The 13,648-nt window shown below is 49.6% G+C and overlaps 1 protein-coding gene across 4 annotated transcripts in view; it reads right to left on the reverse strand.

Annotated features, from left to right (window-relative positions):
- Nucleotides 1–422: 422 nt before the first annotated feature.
- Nucleotides 423–13,648, reverse strand: part of Scn5a (sodium voltage-gated channel alpha subunit 5) — a 96,640-nt gene continuing 83,414 nt past the window's right edge. For all 4 annotated transcript variants that reach the window (XM_074059837.1, XM_074059835.1, XM_074059838.1 and 1 more), the window contains 6 exons: nucleotides 12,180–12,461; nucleotides 9,746–9,799; nucleotides 8,924–9,061; nucleotides 8,150–8,254; nucleotides 6,815–7,085; nucleotides 423–3,999 (listed from right to left, as the gene is read on the reverse strand). In XM_074059837.1, coding sequence (XP_073915938.1) covers nucleotides 2,759–3,999; nucleotides 6,815–7,085; nucleotides 8,150–8,254; nucleotides 8,924–9,061; nucleotides 9,746–9,799; nucleotides 12,180–12,461 — 2,091 coding nt within the window. In that variant the 3' untranslated portion in view covers nucleotides 423–2,758. The remainder of the gene's footprint in view (nucleotides 4,000–6,814; nucleotides 7,086–8,149; nucleotides 8,255–8,923; nucleotides 9,062–9,745; nucleotides 9,800–12,179; nucleotides 12,462–13,648) is intronic.

A 13,648-nucleotide genomic window follows, 5' to 3' on the forward strand; every position in this document is an offset into this window, starting at 1 on the left:
GGGGATGGAAGACTGAGGAGTTAGTTCTTAATGGGCAAATGGGTCCTGTGGGCTAGCAGAGCACATTTGGTGTGTGATGGGCTGTCAGTGGGGAGCTGTGGAGGAGTGAGGAGAGGAGAGGGCAATGAAGATAGTGCCAGGTGTCTCAGGACCCAAACAGCCTGGGCTCCTGCCTTGGAGCTGCCCCTGCTTGATACTTGGGTGTGGTACAGTCCCTGCTCAGTGGGCACACTGCTCTACCTGCACATCTGTCCTGGTCGGGTGCATGTTTCCAGCCACTTTCCAGGACAAATAACCTGAAGTTCTTCCTGGTTCCTGGATTTTCCTCTCTCTGGCCCCAACACTGTTCTCCAGACTTGCTGAGGCCAAGGCTTCTTCACAGCCTGCCTGGGCCTCTGGACCCTGCTTGTCAAACCTCAGCACAAGATCAGAGCTCAGACCAGTCATATAAGCCATTTATTGGTTTGTTTTAAAAATATGTATTTTATTTATACACGAAGTTTGGTGAGAAGTGCTCGATTAGTCCAGACAAAACCTGGCATTTGATGCTCATCCCTCCCTCCTTTTTTTCTACTCTCTTCTCCCCTCCTGTGGGTCATTGTGCAGTCCTGTTCTGGAAAAAAAAAAAAAAAAAATGAAAGCCACGCTGAGCTAAGGAGCTGGGCTAGCTTGTCCTTGCCCTCAGCTGCTAATCCACAGCCAGCCCCGGGCAGCTGTCTCCAGGCTCCTGGGCAGTCTGCACACTCATCACCACAGTCTCCTTCCGGCCAGCTGGGCTGGCAGCCCAGCCTGCCGCCGGCCACATGCCTGCCTGTACAGTGGGCAGCGAGTACCAGGGAGGGGGGCACATCTCTTCAAGCCTTGAGAGAAAGCACAGATCTACAAAAATAAGATTTCCACTTGTAGAAGTGTCACTGAGACAGTTAAAACCAAGTCCCATACTGAATTCAAAGGGAACATGGGAGAAGAAAAATCTTGGGTGGACAGGGTAGGGCTGGATTGCCATTAAAGGAACTGGGGTGACAAGAAGAAACATAATACTTTACTCACTAGCAATGCTCCCCCTTCAGCACTGCCACGAGTGTCATGAACATCCAGCCCTCCCTCAGCTCAGCGAGGTAGGTTAGGAGCAGCCAGCCCAGTGTGGGCAGGTGAGATTGAGGTGGCCTGTGAGGTGGATGTCCCCTAACAGAAAGTGATTCTGCTGGAGAGCTGGAATGGGGCAGCTGAGCCCCTGCCTGCTCGGGCTCCACCAGCTGATCCTGTCACCTCAAGGTGACAGTTCTACAATAAAAAGATTTGCATATGCTAAATAGGATTGTCAGCAGCTGAAGAGGTCATGGGGGTAATTGAACTAGTAAAGGTACCTTTCCCTGAAAAGCCTTCTTGTAAGACCCCTGGGTCAGCCTGTACCCTGTCCCAAGGAGGTCTCATGTGTAGATGCCACCAGACCCTGGGCTGAGTCCTAGGGCCACAGTGCTCCCCTTTCCAACAGGTTCATGGTTTATTACCCTCCCAGAGTACAGAACTAGAACTGATCATCCTACGGTCCTTCCCTGGGCAGAGCCAACCTACCCTCCCCATGTGGTCAGATGCAGAAAGGCTTGGGGAGCGCCTGATGGTGACAGATTCCTTTCTTCAGATGGGCTGAGTGACCACCATGTCTGGGCACAGTTAAACTTAGTCCCATACTCACATGGTGCAACCTTCTCTTCCCTTGGCCTGTTGGGAGGGCCTGCCAGGTCCTGGAAGCAAGAACAAGCTATGTGCCTGGGTGTGAGTGGGCCTGGCTCCTTTGTGCCTTTGGGCTTCATGTTAATACTCTTACAAGAGGGGAAGAAAGGGCAGTACCAGTACCAAGGACCAGCCCAGGGACTCGGGCCACAGTCTTCTGGAAGCCTTTTATTTTTATAGGTGGTGTGGCCTGCATAAAAACACAGGGGAACTTCCAGAACCCTGGGGTAAATGGTAAGTCAGAGCAAGCCATGGGTTGAGAAGAGTCCCAACCGTGGGGGCGGGGAGGATAGGCCTGTCTCCCTTAGAGGTGATTGTTGGAGCCTGGGCCTTTGTGGCCTGTGTCTGGCTTCTGTGTGTGTGTGTGTGTGTGTGTGTGTGTGGTGTGTGTGTGTGTGTGTGTGAGGTGTGTGTGTGAGGAGTGTGTGCATGTGCATGTGAGTTGAGGGGCTTCAGCCCTCCTGGCACCTCAGCCCATGAGGCAGGGGGCCCCCATTTCCCACCCCTCAGCACCCGCCTTGGGGAACCACACTGGACCCCAGCTTGCTTTGAGAGCAGAGTTCTGGCAGCTCTGTAGACACTCTTGTTCAGGGTTAAGAACAGGCAGTGTGGATTGCTGCCAACATCTATGGATAAAACCTTAGTTCTTTGCTCAAGTAAAAAAATATCAAATATAATAAATTTATGAAAGCCCATTCACAACATGTACAGTCTCAGTTTTGTGTTTTGTTTCGGTAGCTGGGATGTTGCTGCTACTCAGAGCCCCGGGGTGCTTCCTGACCAGACCAGGCCCCAGGATGTGTGGGGCCTATAGGGTACAGGCTTCTGTGAATGGGGAGGCTCCTTTAGCTGCCTCCAGCTTCCATGCAGTGCCACAAAACTCTGCCTTGTGGATCCTCAGGGCTGAGGCCTATCTCTCAACCCTGAAGCCTAAAGCCAGGGAGGCCCCCCGCAGACGCTGGTTTTGACTTCATTCAGATTTGCCACGATACAACAGGGTACGTCTTGGCCAGCTGGGCCAGGCTCACACTGTCGACTCACGGTCCTTGTCTGGGGATGGAGGGAAGTCAGCAAGATCTTCACTGCGGCTGAAGTCAGATGCCCGCACCTGGAGGTTATCGCTGGTGGCCCTGGTAACGCTATCATAGGAGGGTGGGAAGGAGGTGGAAGAGATGGAGGAGCTGGAGAGTGGGTCACCACGCCGGGAGAAGTTCTCATTCATCATGTAGGCGATGAGGCCCTCTCGCTCAGGGGCTTCTTCTTCAGAGAGGTCGCTGCCGCCTGCCTGCTGACGGAAGAGGAAGGAGGCATGCTTCACAGAGCGCTGCAGCAGGTGCCTCCGGAAGGCCCTCTGGATGACTGTGGCCGATACCTCCTCGTGCTTGCGCCGGAGCGTGGTGGTGATAGGCTCATAGGAGATCTTGGATGGGTTGGCCGCCATGAACTTCTCCTCCATCTGGATCTTCAGAGCGTCCATCTCCCCAGATTCTCCCAATACCCTCTTGGTGAAGGCAAAGAGGATGTCCATGCAGTGGATACGGTCCCCGCTCACCATGGGCAGGTCCATGTTGATGAGGTTTATCTGGTTGGGCTTGGCGATACGGAGTGGCTCAGACAGGGCATCAGCGAAGTCGGACAGGGCTGAATACTCAATGAACTGGGTGGCTTCTGGGTCAAACTTCTCCCAGATCTCATAGAACATGTCAAAGTCATCCTCGCTCAGAGGCTCGGTGCTCTCCTCTGTGGCCACACTGAAGTTCTCCAGGATGATGGCAATGTACATGTTGACTACAATGAGGAAGGAGATGATGATGTAGGTAGTGAAGAAAAGGATGCCCACAGCTGGGCTTCCACAGTTCCCCCGAGATCCATTGCTGCTGGGCAGATCAGGGTCACAATAGGGGGGCCCTGTATTGAGGATGGGGCTGAGGAGGCCGTCCCAGCCGGCTGACGTGGTGATCTGGAAGAGGCAGAGCATGCTGTTGGCGAACGTCTGGAAGTTGAACATGTCGTCAATGCCAGCCTCCCACTTGACATAAGCAAAATTAGCCATGCCAAAGATGGAATAGATGAACATGACGAGGAAGAGCAGCAGCCCGATGTTGAAGAGGGCAGGCAGGGACATCATGAGGGCAAAGAGCAGCGTGCGGATCCCCTTGGCCCCACGGATCAGCCTGAGGATGCGGCCGATTCGGGCTAGGCGGATGACTCGGAAGAGTGTTGGGGAGAAGAAGTACTTCTGGATGATGTCGGAGAGCACAGTGCCTGTGGGAGACAGTAGAGACTGTGGCCACTGATGGTACCTCTGTCCTCCTTCCAGGCCAGCACCACTGGGGGTGAGGAGCCAGGGGGAGAAGACCCTGCCAGGAGGACTGAGTGAACTGCATACTAGGACGGCCTCCTCCTGCCTCTGTGATCCAGGAGGTGGGGACCCATATCCTTTGAAAAGGGCCGCCTTAGCCCCATCACTCCTTAATCACCATGGTGTACTTGCACCATAAGGCATACCTGTAACTAGGTCCACCTACTCCACGGCTTCTGAGGGTAGAGGGGACTTGCTTAGCATCTCAGCAGCCCAGCTAGGACCAGCACTCAGGTTGCACAGCACTCAAAGTGTGGTCTGAGGACCAGCAGCCTTGGAATCACCTAGGTTCTTATCACTCCTAGCTCATTTCTTCTCAATAAACCCAGACAATTCACATACATATTGAGGGACAAGAAACACTGGCCCAGAATCAGTGCTCCTGAGACCAGTCCATGCCTCAGTGTCCTTTCTGTGATGGCCCCTGTTACCTCCCAACTCTGCTTCCTTTCATGACTTCCCCACCTCTGCTTCTCTAGTGACCACCTGAGTCCGAAATTTAAGGAATACAGTTATAAGCGAATCAGTGAAGTATACTTGCCTCATGTTGGCCCAAGTGACCCTTCCAGACTCTTCATACAGTAATCATGTCACTGGCTGACATGTGTCCATAGGGCACTGGGCTGAGCACTTTGTGGCCAACATTTCACTCAGGCCTTCCCATCACACTGGGAAAGGGAGCCATCACCCTCACTTTCCAGGAGAAGAAACTGAGAAGTGAGGTAACTTACTCAAGTTGCCACCTAAGTGAGAAACTGGGCTGTGACCCAATCTGGCTCCATGGTGACCTCTTAACCACACTGGGACCAGCAGTTGGTTGTGAAGTACATAACGTATCTCTGGAAGCCTCTGACACTCTTTCCCAATGGTCTTTTCCTTTTCTAAAACTTCTCTCCCACCCCACCAGGCACACTGTCACCCTTCCCATCACCTGGGACCTCAGGGCATTCCTGACCCTAACTTCATGTTTTTAACCATCTGCCCATCACTGCAGTGACAGCTGTCCATTGCTGCCTTGGCCTCTGCATTACTGTTTGGGTTCACTGGAGGCAGAGGATGTAAATGGCAGAAAGACAAATGTCAGTCACCCAAAGGCAGAGGTACTCATAGGGATGGAATCAAGAGTTTGAGCTGTGAGCACAAGTGACAAAATAAAACAATATAGGTCAATTAGGCATCATTAAATTTAAAAACTCATTTCTTAATAGACACTACACAGAAATAAAAACGATCCACTAGTATCTGGAATATATAAAGAACTCTTATAACTCAACAATAAAAAGATAACCTAATTTTTTTTGGTAGTACTAGGGATTGAACTCAGGGGACCCATGCCCCTGGTTCTTTTGCTTTCAATTTGTTTTTCAAATAGCCTCACACGTCTTACTGGGCAGGCTTCAAGCTATGATTTTCCTACTTCTGCCTCCAGAGTAGTTGAGCTTACAGGTATGCATTACCATGCCTGGCCTTAAAAACTTAATTTTTAAAACAAGCAAAGGATTTGAACAGCGATTTCTCCAAAGATATGCAAGTGAATAATAAGCATAAGAAAAGATGTTCAGCATCATTAGTCACCAGAGAAATATAAATGAAAAACTCAGTGACATATCACCTCATACCCACTGGGATGGCTATAATAAAGAAATACAATAACATGTTAGTGTGGAGGTGGAATAATGGGAGCCCTCATCCATGGATGGTAAGAGTATAAAATGGCATAGCTACTTTGATAGAAAATGGCTTGGCAGTCCCTCAAATTTTAGATTAGTGGTTGCCAGGGGCTGAGGGAAGAAGGGAAATGGAGGACTACTAAATAGGTAGAGTTTCTCTTGGGGGTGAGGAAAATAATCCAAAATTAGGTAGTGGTGATGGTTGCACAGCTCTGTGGATGTCCAGCCATACACCACATAATGACAAGGGTCCTATGAGAATATATTGTTCAGTGACATAGCCATGGTAGCTTCTGCTAAGTATAGTCTGCGATGTTCACTGACTAATGCATTTCTCAGAACTCACCCCCGTTGTCAAGCCATGCTTGTATACTACCAAGTGAATTCTAAATGAACTTTCTGTGAATTGTATGGTGTGTGAATGACATCTCAATAAAATTGTTACATAAAGAATCTAGGCTCTGAGGCCAAACAATATGGTACAGGTAAGGATCTTACCTGTGCTGGGCCCTAGCCCCAGGATGTCCCTGCTTAGTGCTGACTTTACAAGGTGAATTGCACAAGGCAGAAGATGACACACACTTTGGTGGTTATACCAGAATCTTTCATTTCCAGGGATGACTTTCACCCTAGCAGTCTACCTACCTCTCATCCCTGGGGACCGATCCCACCTGTGTGAGCTTCCTCCTCCTTCAACCTAGGTGAAGGCTTTACTTTGGAGAGCAGGAAGCCTGCAGAGCACCCACTCCTTTAGAGATGTGTTCCAGGGTCCCTTAGAGGGTGGGTCCATGACAGGGTACTGGGTCTTCTGTCAACTTTGCCTTTTTGTCTCAAGATAAAATTCCCAGAAAGATTCTGCCTGAAGGGGTGTGTGAGTGTGGATGGGTGCATACATGCATGTGTGTGTCAGAAGGGAGCAGTGATGGATGCAGAGAAAAAAGGGTGAGGGAGCCTAATGTTTTACTTGGCAGTAAGTTAGAGACCCGAGGGTTGGAGGAGAGGCTTGGTCTGGGGAGGGCTTTTCTGTCCAGTTGACTTCCATACCCACCCACGATGGAGAGGATGACAACCACGAAGTCGAAGATGTTCCAGCTATTGGTGAAGTAATAGTGGCGAAGGGCAGCCATCTTGACAATACATTCGCCTGTGAAGATGGCCACAAAGAGCAGGTTGATCTTGGCCAAGATGTTGACCTTCTCAGGGCTTTGATCATCTGTCTCCACCATCATGGTCACCATGTTCAAGCAGATGAGGAACATGATGGTGACGTCAAAGGCCTGCTTGGTCACGATGTCGAATATGAAGCCCTGGTACTTGTTCTGAAAGAAGGGGCAAATGAGCTAAGCTCAGCAGGGACCTCAGGCAGGCTAGCAAACCCCTTTGCTGCCTCTAAGCCCACACCACAACCCTCTTACTTCAGCCGCTAGGGAGGCCCAAGCCCTGCACACTGCATACTGAGTGCAGAGGAAAAAGTCACTGAGATGGGACAGCTGGCTGTCCTGCCTAAATACTCCCTGGGCTTTGAGACCAGTCCTGAGGCTCTCTCCTCCCTCCAGGCTGTCACTGATGGACCTGCAGGTCTTTAAGAGGGGTTTTAGTACACTGTTCATTGTGCTGCTCTTTTTTCCAGTCTAAAGACTTCAATCCTAGTACTTGTATTAGTCCTCAGATTCACGTAGTTTCTCCATTCTTTTTATGGAATCGATTTTATTTATTCTACTAACTGAAATGATTCTATATTCATATATGTCTTTACCTGTAAATGTGTCCACATTTGGGGAAGAGATAGGATGATAAATAAGTTCACACACACACACAAAACTAACCTACAACCAAGGACAGGGAACAGGAAAGAATCAGGTGAGAGTGATGAACTGGATTAAAAACTGGATCTGCCACTTACTAGCTAGTGATTTAGGTTACACCTCCTAATTACTCTGAATATTCCCCTCCACACATGCTTTCTTGGAGAACGGCTGAGGAGCAAGGCAGTCAGTGTATCACAGAACCCAGCACTGCTTCTGGCTCCACTCACTAGGGGACTCTGGAACACAGCTTCCTGACTGCTCAGGGGTTCCAAGGATGAGGCTATCCATGGGGGTGGGGATGCGAAAGCTACCCCTGGAGAAAACCTGGACCCATGAGGGGAAGGAGGGCTCACTGGAAGCAGCTGAACTCCCGTAAGTCATCAGCTTTCCCTGGGGGCCACAGGCTTCTTATCCTCCCTATCATCTGTGTCAGGCTAAGACCTCTGTGTGGGTCAGACATGAGAGAGCACCTCTCAACAGCTAAAAGACTGTAAAGAGACCTGGCTGTGTGGCTGGGGATCCCAACCCTGACTCCCCCAGCAAAAGATCCAACTCTGCCAGAAAGCCTAGCTCACCAGGGGCCGAGGAATGGGCTTCTGGGGCTTTTTTGAGCCCAGCTTCTTCATGGCATTGTAGTACTTCTTCTGCTCCTCTGTCATGAAGATGTCCTGGCCTCCTAGGTGCAGAGAGAGAGCACTAGCCTCATTTTGGAGTTCACAGAGCCCCAAATGTAGAGGGCACAGGGACCTTGCCTCCTGGATGAGGGTGCCAGGGTTGATCACCTTGTCACTTCCTCTCAAATCCTACACCGGAAATTTTTTTCCAAACCTGCTTTTCCTTATTAACCTTGAAATCTTGTTGATTTTATGATCAGAAAACCAATGTCTACCTCCTCCACCCTTTCCCTATGTGTAGCTTAGCCAGGCCAATGGTTATCTATGCCCAGTTGGTTTGCCTGCAACCCAATCATGGCCCCTCTACTGGAGCTCTGGGGAGACCTTGGGCCTCTGCACAGCCCCACCATGATCCCCAATCATGGACCAGGAAACAGTCCCAACTGTCACCCCAGCTTCTCTCAGGAGCCTCATCTCTCAGGTAGACTATGGAAGGCATGGGGCCTCCCAACAAAGCCCCTTCTTGCATTCTTACAGGCCTAGGCATGCTACATCTGTGGACATACTCCTCTCATTCTAGCAGGACCAAGAAAAGGACCATCACCAACAGAGAATATGAGATGGGGCCTGGAGCTAGAATGGCTCGTCAGTCCCTGACACCTGCCCAGCCCTGCCCAGCCCTGCCCAGCCCTGCCCAGCCCTGTCCAGCCCAGGTGGAGCCAGTGCTCTACGTATCTTTTTCTTCTGTTGGTTGAAGTTGTCAATGATGACACCGATGAAAAGGTTCAGGGTGAAGAAAGACCCAAAGATGATGAAAACAACAAAGTAGATGTACATGTAGAGGTTGTACTCCCACTGGGGCTGCTCTTCATACTAAGGGGGAGAAACCAGAGAGGGAGATCAGAAAGGCTGGGATGGGTGGGGGAGGGCCATCTGTGGGGAGAGGGTGTGTCCACAGGAAGGTTACCTGCACAGGTGTATGGCTGTGAATACAGAGTGGGACCAGAGGCAGGTGGGATAGAAGTGAGAGGAGGCAATGGTGACAGGAGAGAACAGTTAGCCTGCTGGGCTCAGGATGGGCACTATGTCAGCATGTGGGTTCAGCCCCTGGGCCACTGGGAGGTTGGGGTATCTTGGGGCTTTAGACTTCACTGAACTGTCAGTGTGATCGGATGGAACCAAGGACAAATAAGAAATTCACTATGCATCTCTGTTGCTTCCACCCCATTCTCCTGGATTAAGATCTGAGTAAACTACAATGAGTTCAATTTGAAACACATTTGAGAATCTGGGACTTTGGACTGGAGGCATGGCTCTAGTGGTAGAGAGAGGCCCTGAGTTTAATCCCCAGTAGGAAAAAAAATTGGGGAGTTGTTGGGAGATCTATGATTTGGCCCCACAGGCATGGGCATTCCAGGAAGGTGGAACTCCAGGTTGACAAAGGAGATCCTGCCCCTGTGGACTGGGCTTTCAGATGGGACATGGATTCCCTGGTGATCACAAAGCCTGCAGCTTCAGATACCCAGTTTGGTGGGAGAGTCCAGTGTGACAACCTACCCCTCTGGAGTCCACGGCTGCATACATAATGTCCATCCAGCCTTTAAATGTTGCCTGGAAAGAAAAGAGAACATGAAGAAAGTATTTAACTCTACATCTTCGTTGAGCTACATAAGGCTTCTGTCTAGACAGATGAGGTCAGGAAAGAGCCTCCTAGGAGAAGCAAGCAGGCCCCGCTGCACCCATTTGGTAGTGTCCAAATGACTGGTGGCCCAGGGAAAAACTTTGTTTAGGGCTAGGGGTACATGGGAAGCAGCTGAGCAGACATCCCTAGAAAGCTATGCTGTGAGAAATCAACATCTCAGGTGAGGGTTTAGAGTGTGGCAAGGCTAAGGAAGGTCTGCCCTTCCAACCCATATATATTTTAGATTCTAACACAACATAGGGTCTAAGAGGTGGGGCTTGGATTGTGTCTCAGCTTGGGGTTGACCCCTGTGCCATGCATATGGGGGATGTTGAACCATGTGGCTTCTACACCATGGGCTTTCAAAGGAAGACCCTGAGGAATTAAGTTTAACCTTGCCTTGTACTTAAGGGGCTTTTTTCCAGTGTTGTGTTGGTAAATGCCTAGCAATTGGATTTCTGGGAGGAAAGAAACATCCTCATTGTTGTGTTTGCCAGTGTCTCTGATATTTCCACCATGATTGATTTCAAGTTGCCAATGTGAGGTTACTGAACAGAGTTGGAAAGAGATGCATAGGATCACAGCATTACAGTATTTCCACTGTACAGATATAATAACAATAAAATCCACAGTACAGGTGTTGATTAAAAAGTAATTATTTTAACATCATTGAGTTAATTATAAAGTTCAATGATTTTTTTTATAATGGTCATGTTTAATAACCAACATGCAAGATTTCTGCAAATGTAACAATCAGCTCTGTGAGCTGGCATAAGCTGGCTCTAGCACCACTAAGAGGAAGGCAGTCTACATGAATGAGATAGGGCCCTGGTGTGGCCCCAGTTCTGCTATGAAGACTCAGAAAGAGCCCAAGACAAGCTTGGTGGTAAGACTGACTACCCAGTGGAGTCTCACTGTGTTCTTGGCAAACTCTAATTCGGTCACCACAAGGTTAGTTACACAAACTTTCTGTATCTAAGAGTTTTTATGAGGCAGGCAGGTACTATAATTTTGATCTGGAATACCCCAAATGTCCAGATGTTAAAAGCTTGGTACTATTGGGAGGTGGGGCCTAGTGGGAGATCTTCAGGTCATTGGAGGTGTGCCCTTGCAGAGGATAGGGGGATTCCAGCCTCTTCCTTTCTTTTGCTTCATGGTCATGAGGAAAGCAGCTTGCTCTACCATGCACTTTTGTCACAATGTACTACTGCCTTACCACAGGCCTAAAAGCAAGAGGGCCACCAATCATGGACTGGCTCCACAACTGGGAGCCAAAACAAACTTACTTTCTTTATAATTGATTAACACAGGTATTTGCTACAGTAATGGAAAGCTGACTACATAGCAGGGCAGATGGGCAAGCTCTGTCATCTATGGGTCCTCACCTGTGAAAAAGAGGCCAGGAAAGGCTTTGGTAACTTTTGAGAACTTCCCAAGGTGACAAGACACTTCTGACTGAATTCTTCCTGGCCACTGATTAGTGGGCAGTTCTCAGTCTACAAAGGGGTCTTTCCTTCCAAAGTTCTGATATCCACAGGGACAGTTACAGGGACAGACAGCTCTCTGGGTTTGGCTTTAATCCTGTTCTGCAGTAGGCACTGCAGGGGAGTCTTTCTGGTGCTACTATTAGGATTTAAGAGATGGGGGAGGTGTGAATGGGTGCACAAAAAGTTTTCAGAGGACTAGACACAGGTGTCGGGGCCTACAATGGGGTAACAAGACAAGCAAGCTGCAGCTTTATGCATTATGGTTGTTTGCATTTCTGTTTTCAAAGCTAATGGTGGGTTTACTTTATGACATGTGTTGCAATCACTGAAGCTATCCTATTTTCAAGACCAATGGAAACTCTAGAAGGACTGGTTTAAACATCATATATCTTGTACAACAAAGATAAAAGTAAACATGTTTTTTTAAATGACACAAGACAGAGAGATGGCCATAGTCACAAATTTGCTAATAGCCTCTGGGGAGTTGATGGCCTTTCATTTCTAACCTGTGCCATCACCCTGCTTATAGGAGAACCTGAAGAGGTCCATGTGACTGCTGGCTGGGGAGTTGATGCTGCAGCAGTGCTGACCTGACATCCATGCCCTGCCCCTTGGCAAATGTGCCATCTGCTATAGAACTGAAAATCTGGGCCTTCATGAGGAGCCCAATCCTGGAAAAATTCTTAACTTCCTTTGGGCCCCGTGACTCTATTATATAGATCCAGTGTGGCCCCACTACCCCCTCCTGCCCACACCAGGGATGAAGACATGTGCTGCTGGAAGGCCATAGGGAGGAAGGAAGTCCCTTCTCTCCAGGACTTACCACTTGCAGAAGGGCCAGGTACCCGGCCCCCACGTTGTCAAAGTTGACTTTCACCTTGGTCCAGTATAATTCGCCGGTCACGTTGAAGGACTCACATTCGCTCTTGTTGTTCACAGTGGTATAGCTCAGAGGCAGGTCTCCCTCAGTCTGGTTGATGCACCTCCCGAACTTCCCGGCAAAGAGGTTCACCCCCATGATGCTGAAGATGAGCCAGAAGATGAGGCAGACCAGGAGGACGTTCATGATGGATGGGATGGCGCCCACCAGGGCATTGACCACCACCTCAAGTGGACAGAGAGGATACTCAGTTCTTGGGGGTGCCTGGAGCATGTGCCCTTTTCAAGACCCCTACTGAATGAACTCCCTGGCTACAGGTGGCTGTGGGGTGCAAATGCAGATCGTATGGTCAGGGGAGAGCCCCCCACCCCATGGCTAGCACCCTAGCGGGGAGTGAGAGAGCATATTGCGCCTTTTTCTTTGCACCCTGAAGTCTGACTCAAGTCCAGAGCATGTGCCTTTCCTTTCCCTGCCCTGCTGTGTCCATAACCTTCAAAACTTGGTCTTCTTAAAAACAGGCTCTCTGCTAGCTGAGTATGTTAGCAATCGGATAGAAAAGGACCTCTAAACACGTATCCCAAGCCTGGGCCTCGTGTCAATCCCACTGCTTGCCCTCTCTGAGCTCATTTAGGGCTCCTCCCTAAAGTATACCCAGGGGACTCCTGAGGGCAGGTGGCATGGTTCCCCCTGTGCCTCACTCCCTAGTGTGGGACTGTCTGACCCCATGGAACCACAGCCTTATACTCTTCATTTAAACTCAGCTCCCAGGAAAAGACTCCCTGCCACATGCATAGGGGTGCTCCACCCACTCAGGCACAGAGTCCAGCTGTCTGTGAGTCAGGAAGGTGTTTACCACGCAGATGGAAGTGGAGTTGGTAAGGGCTCTATGGTGTGGTCCACATGGCCCGGATGCCATGAGGAAAAGTGCTGTTTTACAGCAGGTATCACGGTCCCAGAACAGAGTGGGATAACTGGCTCTCTATAGCACCAAGCTTCCTGGGAGGAGGGTGGAAGCCCAGGAGTTTGCCTTTGGCTGGTTCTGTGGCCAATGGCCACATAAGGCATCCCCGGCACCTGTCTCCCTGTGTCCCTCTGGAATCAAATGTCCTAGCTCCCAAAAGACATTTAACTCTAGTTCAATTAGTGGCTTGTAGGTGGTTTCCCACCAGGAATAATCAGTGTATTTCTCTGGGGGTATGGGCAAGGTTCAGAGTCATCAGCCAAATGGTGAGTCCTCTGATGTTGCCTTCTCTAACAATGAGACAACAGATGTAACTTCTGCAGCTACACGGAATTGTGCATGCTTTGTTACAAAAACCAAAACCATGCTCACACACACACACACACACACATACATGTTTGTTTTCCTGATGTATACTACAGCTAATGTTTTTTTCTTGGGGCTTTTAAAT

Source organism: Castor canadensis, chromosome 17, assembly GCF_047511655.1.
Source record: "Castor canadensis chromosome 17, mCasCan1.hap1v2, whole genome shotgun sequence".
Classification (NCBI taxonomy): Eukaryota; Metazoa; Chordata; class Mammalia; order Rodentia; family Castoridae; genus Castor; species Castor canadensis.